Source organism: Alosa sapidissima, chromosome 10, assembly GCF_018492685.1.
Source record: "Alosa sapidissima isolate fAloSap1 chromosome 10, fAloSap1.pri, whole genome shotgun sequence".
Classification (NCBI taxonomy): Eukaryota; Metazoa; Chordata; class Actinopteri; order Clupeiformes; family Clupeidae; genus Alosa; species Alosa sapidissima.
The window spans coordinates 5,254,657-5,262,156 of NC_055966.1; the positions used below are offsets into that span (position 1 = coordinate 5,254,657).

Below are 7,500 nucleotides of genomic sequence, written 5' to 3' on the forward strand. Positions count from 1 at the left end.
GGTAGACCGCACTGTGGCTGGAGGGTGTAGCCAGGCCTCCTGCGTTTGCTGCCTGGCAGACTGAGTCGGACCTGAGACCACAGGGTCACGGGGTCAAATCTTGGGTGTGAAGGGGGCGATTGAGCGCCTATGGCTGTTAATCCAGGAGCTCTGCGTTTGGATTAACGGCTGCCTCTGACCTGGAAACCCCACGCTGGGGCTGTAATCTAGCTCCCTTCTGCAACCACGACTAACCAAAAGTGGTGCGCCTTTGTGCGTCTTGGCCTGGACTGGCAGGGTTCTTGTGTTTTGACCTCATACAGGAAACTGCACCTCTTGGATTCGCGTAATTGCCGGTTGCTTTTACTCTCTCCCCTGTTTTGTTTCTGTGCAGGCAGCAGCCTCTGCCTGCATAGCTGGTCATCTTCTCAGCAAGGCGTAGATATTTACATGCGCGTCCAACAGAAATAGGCAAACAGACGTTTTGCACATTATGTGCAGCAGTGGTCTTTAAGGTATGCATTTCAGTATGGCTCACTCAAGACCCGTGGGACGCATGGATCTATATGCACATGCTCGTGTTTTCAGATGTAATCACGGGCCTAAGAAAAGAGGCCGACGTCATACCTTAAAACTGGCAAATCTCCTTTCCATCATTGCGAGAGCTTTAGAAAAATACTTCCACATCCAAAGACATTTCACTCGGACTCAACTGGAGGAGCAAATGAAAAGAGGGGGGAAGGGTGTCTGTTTCCCATCCAGCGCTGGCCAATTACAGTGGAGTTGGTGTGGACCCTCCATGTCAGTTAGCTGTAATGTAAAGCACCTGGCCAACACCTTGCTGCTGGACCCTGCCCTGCTCTTTGTGGTCGCTGCTGCGTGACGGATCGTAAAAGTGGGCTTTGAAAATGAGGGGGCTATGCCCCAGCGACAGACTCCTGGCACAGGATGGAGGTGGGGGTGTTGGTGGGAGGGGTGGTGGGATCGGGTGGGGGTTGGGGGGGGGGGGGGGGGGGCAGTAGCCTCTGTCCCTGATGCTTATCAGCACCCCCACCACAGGCCGGGGTTAATCCCAACTACCTGCTAGCGCTCCCCACATCCACGATATCTGGGTCAGCTCAGCCCTTGGAACACAGCTGGAGGCACTAAGGCCAGGGGGAAAACAAAGCAGATATTTTAGATTTTTAAGTTTTCATGACTTTGCCAAGTCCATGAGAAGACTGCTGGTTAGTGACATTGCAGGATTACCAAAGGGGCGGGATATGAAAAGTACATTTATTTACGAACGTGAGCCATAAGTCTACAGCTAATAAACGGTCCCTACCTTCCCAGCTGGAAATGTCTCTTTCTCTTTTCCTTTCTGTCTGTGTTCTCCCGCCCCACACAATAACACCAGCCGCACTGGAATGAGGGAACGTTCCTTTTTGCCCCCCCGCCACCCCCCCCCCCCCCCATGCTTATTTTCAGTTCACACCCATTCCATACCTCTCTGAGGCCTGCCTGTTCACAGGCCTTAATATAGAGGGCCTAACTCTGGCACGCTTGTCTGGATTTCCTGTCGGCCCAGGCCCTGTCCTGTAATCTGGCGCAGCACTTTCCCTGTCTTAAGAGTGTCTGAAATGAAACGCTCGCCACCTGGTTCTCAATCTGGAAAGAGCGCGTAGCTCAGTGGAACGGGGTCTGTCTCAGGTGTGCTTGTGTAAATCAGGTCTGGTCTGCGCTCGGCCTCCAGAGCCCTGCACGCTGGTCAGCGGACTAGAAGTGGGAGGGGTTTCATGGGATGAGCCCTGGATGTTGTTCTCACCAACCATATGTTTTTTTCTCGGCCCTTAAAACATGACACAGTCCTGGGATGACAGTGAGCACTCAAAGACAAACGGAGTGGCTCGGGGATCAAAGAGCCTCCTCCCCTTAATGTATTTTCCAGCTAGCCAGGGTTCTCTGCTGCTCTCAAGTTTTAATTAAGTTACAATCATTTGTGGGAGGATACAGGACCACATCAAAGCACCCATATGAAAAAACAGCCAGCTCTAGTGGTGGATGGATGTCATGTGTGTGTTTTTATGTATGTCTGTTAATCTTAGACATATTCCTGTCGTACATCTCTGAACAAAAGAGATGCATGTTGGGTCATTTTGGTATGTTCAAGAAGATTTACAGCTTCATCACAAACGTTTTTACAGTTACAAATGTATGTTTATCTTTCAGAGTCCATAGTTGATTTTTGTTGTGCATTTATTTAATGATATTTTTAATGACAACATTTTGAAAACATACCAAGCAGCTTGAGAAAGAGCTATTTGACAAGGTATGCTATTCAGTATGCTATTCAGTAGGCTATGATTACGAAGACGAGAAAAACTTCTCATCATTTTCTCATACATCAACAAGAGCAGCATCGCCTTGTTGTGTCTATGCACACCAACAACATGCCCCAGTTATTTCCCCAATCCCCCCAACAAACAGCTTAGCTCCCCACCCCCACCCGCACAAACCCACACACAGACACACACAGACACACAGACACACAGACACACACACACACACACACACACACACACACACACACACACACACACACACAACCTCAAACTTTCCACACCTCAGTATGCCCCAACCTCAGTGCCACCCAGAGTCCTTATCACCAGCCGCGTCTCCTCGACAGCCTGGCCCCCACGTGGACCCCCTCTCTGTGGCCTTTCCCAGGCATGTGTCTCCCCCTCCCTCAGAGACACCATAGCACTCCATCGGTCTCCTCTCAAACAGAGTCTTAAGATTCCCTCACATTGTAGTTAACATGCCTGGGAAGGCTAACATTACGCTGGGATCAAACAGACTGGGACCGCGCCATGTGTTTTGATAGCGATACCAGAAATAAGCCCATTAGAGGGCAAAGTGGGAGTAGATGCCTGTGGCAGACTCATCCTGAAGCCTCTCATATACTCCACGCACTGAAGTGAAGTGGAGCAGCTAAACTTAACACAGCAGTCATACCTGAGCTTGGGGGGAGGGCAGTGGGTGGCAGGGGGCTGGTGTAATGGGCGTGTTGACATGTGTGAGTAGGTATGTGTGTGTGTGTGTGTGTGTGTGTGTGTGTGTGTGTGTGTGTGTGTGTGTTGAGTGTATGTGCATGTTTCTGTGTAATTAGCGTGTTTAAGGTTCTGCGGCTGGCCAGGCGGTCCTGCTGATTGACAGATCACAGGGCTGAGGAGCGGCAGCCAGCTCCCCGGGGTGTTTAAATCCCATCACTCGACCCTAATTGAGTGTCAACAAACAAGAATGCCCCCAACAGAGCCTGGCCATGCAGACACTCCCAGGGGGAACCCACCAGCACGCCCCACTCAAACAACCCCCCCCCCCCCCATGGTGGCCCTCAAGGCCTGTTGAGAGAACAACCTGGTTATTTACTCCAAATGATTTACTCTCTCAGTATCAGGTGGACCATTCACTCCCAAACTAATTGAAACACAGAGTTTGTAATGTCTGCAATATTTTTTACTTAAATAATACCAGCCACCATGAATGGCTATGCTGTGATGATGGCCTTTGGGTAATAAACACAGCTAGAGATGGAACTCATTAGAATGACTTCGTTTGTCACCAGGTGCCCTGAGGGACTAACCATGAACTCTCTCTCTCTCTCTCTCTCTCTCTCTCTCTCCCTCTCTCTCCCCCCTCTCTCTCTTTCCCTCTCTCTCTCCCTATCTGCAGCTTGATGACTGCGCTCTGCAGCTCTCCCACAATGGAAGCTACCTGGACCTGGAGTCCACTCTGGCGGAGCAGAAGGACGAGCTGGAGGGCTTCCAGGAAGATGGAGGGTAAGCGGAGAGTGGACTTTTCGTGCCATGTGATTTGGCTGATTCCAGTATCGCCCCTGGCTTTAAAAGGGCATACCTCTTTCTATTGGAAAAGAGAAAGAAAAATGTTCAACTTGTTCTCTAGATAGTACCCATAAGGGGATTTCAAAGAGATCGAACAGCTTGTAGGTGCTTTTTGTGTGATGTTAATCATTTATGTTCATAATTTGAGTACAAGGTGGTAAGCTGTTTAAGGTTTGTGATAGGCCGTCTCGCCCATGGGGTTGGTGTGATGTTGCTGTAGTCTCTGCTAGTCTTTGCATCCCTGTCCTGGAAACCTCATCACTCCTCTGTGTGCAGTCGGAGAGGGATCCTCGTTTTGCATCGAGGGTCAGCACAATGCGGTCATTGTTTTTAGAGCAAAGAGAGATAGAGGGAAAAAATGTTTTCAGATCTCCTACCTCAGGCTTTGTATGCTCATTTCCTGCTTGCTATATTCCACTGGCTAATTTGATTCTATTACTTGTGATCAGGATAGGAATGATACTGATTGTGGTTTAGGTTGAGTGACTAGAATAATGGCTTTTCCTGGCCTGGTGTGGGCCCTCCAGCCTTCAGCTGTGGTGAGGCGCATCCCCTCAGATGAGAGAGAGAGAGAGAGATAGAGAGGAAGAGAGAGAGAGGGAGAGAGAGAGAGAGGCAGGGAGAGAGAGAGAGAGATAGAGAGGAAGAGAGGGAGAGAGAGAGAGAGAGAGAGGGAAAAAATACTGCTACTTTGAGTAAAACCGTGGCCAAAATTCCACTAGGATAAAATTCTGACCAGGCCTGGACAATGCACAGATGTCAGAACAGAAAGAGACTTTAGAGACAGATAGAGACAGAGAGACTTGTCAACAAACTACTAGTGGTGTTTTATTTGCTACTATTCTATATTCACTTAACATTAACTTTTATTTCATGTTTTTCTTTAGAGAAAACAGCACAGGGAAAGTAAGCACATTATCAGTCCTTGTCCTCCTTGGGATTGGGTGATCCTCCACCCTTTCTCAATCACTCTTGCCATGCAGTCTTCCACTGTCCACTTCAAATCCTTGGCCTGGCTGCCAGAATCAGTGCCCTGGACTCACCTGGTCAAGCCCTGATCATAGGTCATTCCAACACTGGTAATCCAGAGAAGGGTGTCACACTCTAATCTTAATCAGAGCTTTAAATTGCAGCTAAAGCTACAGGTAGCTGCTTTGTGGGCAGGAGGAAATGGAAGTTCCACCTGTTTGCAGCAGAGAAAGCGATCAATGTTGTTCAAGCCAACCAAGACTATCCAAGCCCAATGGAACAAAGTGCACTGCAACACAACTGAAAACAACAATGTAATACAATGCCACACAACAGCATCACAATCCACAATCTGTGCTATTTGCATCTGGATGAAGTGCAGTGCAGTTCAGTTGTTCTATTCTGGTCGTCCACTTCTGGCCTTCTCAGAGATGCCTATAGAGTAGGGCTCGGCTGTCGGCCCTCAGAGTTGACACAACCTCCCTGTGTCACTCTCAGCCGCTGATCTCAGAGCAGTTCCCAGCATGCCAGCTCCCCTCAGGCCTAACCACTGAATATCAGCAGATTTATTTGTGTGAATTGGAAGACAGACACTGTCCCCTCCCTCTGTTTCTATTGGAATGGTGTGCTCTCGGACTGACAAAAAAATAAGGCGCGGAGAGGAGACTGTCTGTGTGGGTATGTGAGGGTAAGATAGAGAGAGAGAGAAAGTGTGTGTGTGTGTGTGTGTGTGTGTGTGTGTGTGTGTGTGGAGTCTGGGTGAGGTTAGTGGAGTAGTGAAGCGAGCTGGGTGCCAGGAGCCAGTCGAGTCGGCTGGCACACGCAGGCAGGGATGTGTGTTATTAAAGCCATACAGGGCGTCTGGGGGGTAGGGGGTTTGGTGGGGGGGTATGGCCCCCGCAGGCCCTGCTAATGGTGGGTAATTCTGCCCAGCAGGGACAGGAGCTGTGGATGGACCCGAGTTCACAACCCCCATCGTTTACTGCTGTTTGTTTTTTTATGATTACTGCAGCAGTAAAAAGGGCTGATGAAGTTTGTTAGCCGTTTCAGCTTTTCCTGTTTGTGTTGCGCTGGGGTTCTCCTGACTCCAGAGTGCTGTGCGGCACGTGTAATAACTTTTAATGAATTAAGTAGATGATGAGCGATGTTTCCATCTCTTATGGAAAAATGCTTGAGCAGCTTTTCTGTTTTTGGTTTACGCAAATTATAATCACCAAACTTGCTTTTGGACCGGAGTCATGGATGTTCTGCTGAGCTTCCAACTTTGTGGAGAAAGAACTAAATTTAGCTTATGTTAGGACGTTCTATCATTTTACCATTCTAAGGGGTTTTTGTAAAGATGACATAACACTCCTGTTGTTTCTACTAGCGACTCAGACTTTTCTCTGTAGTACACATCAGTTTACCAACTTGCTAGCTCCAGAGATTAAATTGACAGTTGCTCATGAAAAAAGTGCTCATGCTGGTGTGCAGCATACAATGATGACAAAGCATTTAGTCATTTATCGTGTTTTTGTGGCTACAATGGAAATTTGAGCCGTGTTATTCCACCTTTTCACACTGATGGCTCTGGTCAAAGTTCCCTGGTCTTAAATCAGCCTTTTCTGACACATGGAGACAAGGTGCACACTGATGGCCGGGAAATGGCCTCCATCGAGCCTCCGTCTGGCCATAATGGATATAAATTGCGCCGCAGTTTCCAGAGGCGTTTGGGCCGTGTGCGGTGCCTCTGCCATCTGATTAAAGAATGGCGAGGTGGATATATCCATGTCAGTGCGGATTAGAGGCTGTAATCACTTCCACACTACATCACGGCACAAGCTGTGTGCGATTGGGACTCCCAGGGCTACCTTCGTCCCAGTCCGTTATTATCCCCAGACCTGGCATATGGTCAACACATTCCAGGGCATAACTCCATCGATATCTGTTCCCTTTCTTCTCTTCCTTGAGAGGAATGATAGAGGCAATGAAAACTCACTCGGCGCCCTCCAGCTCCCTCTCCATCCCCCCTCCCCCCTCCCCCCCTCCCTCTTTCCTGGCTGGAGTTGTTTCTGTGCTGTCGGAGGGATCAGTTATCCTCCAGTGCTGGACGTTCAGATTCTTTAAAAGGGGAAAGCTGCGAATATTTTGGGGGATTACATGGTGAGAGTGCTCTCTCTCTCTCTGTACGTGTGTGTGTGTGTGTGTGTGTGTGTGTGTGTGTGTGTGTGTGTGTGTGTGTGTGTGTGTGTGTGTGTGTGTGTGTGACCACGTGTCCATGTCTTACCAACACGGAATGTCTCAATAGGTGACTGTTACAAAACACACTCCTTAATTGAAAGAAGTCTTCCCTTTCTATCCTATCTCCCTATTCAAACAACTCCACCATCCATGACTTTATATGGCCATGATGGATGGCTGTGAAGAGCCAGTCACGATTCAGAATGACGGCCAGAGTGAAAACCACTGTAGGCAGAATAAAATTAGCATTTACGTTTCAGAATTACAGTGCACCAAACTAGCTATGAAACTGAAAAATGACGATAAAGGTTTGTGACCATTGGATCCCCATCCAAATTCCTTTGACGAAATGTTCAGCATGTGAGCATCTGCCCTGCACAGATCGTCCTGCTGAAAGAGAGTCCTCTCTAGTGCACTCCACTGTACCAAGGGACCCACGATCCATCTCTTC

The 7,500-nt window shown here is 48.7% G+C and overlaps 1 protein-coding gene across 4 annotated transcripts in view; it reads left to right on the top strand.

The window, feature by feature from the left end:
* The window catches only part of fhod3b (formin homology 2 domain containing 3b), a 106,311-nt gene that overhangs the window by 4,312 nt on the left and 94,499 nt on the right, over positions 1–7,500 (top strand). For all 4 annotated transcript variants that reach the window (XM_042107408.1, XM_042107409.1, XM_042107412.1 and 1 more), the window contains exon 2: positions 3,691–3,797. In XM_042107408.1, coding sequence (XP_041963342.1) covers positions 3,691–3,797 — 107 coding nt within the window. The remainder of the gene's footprint in view (positions 1–3,690; positions 3,798–7,500) is intronic.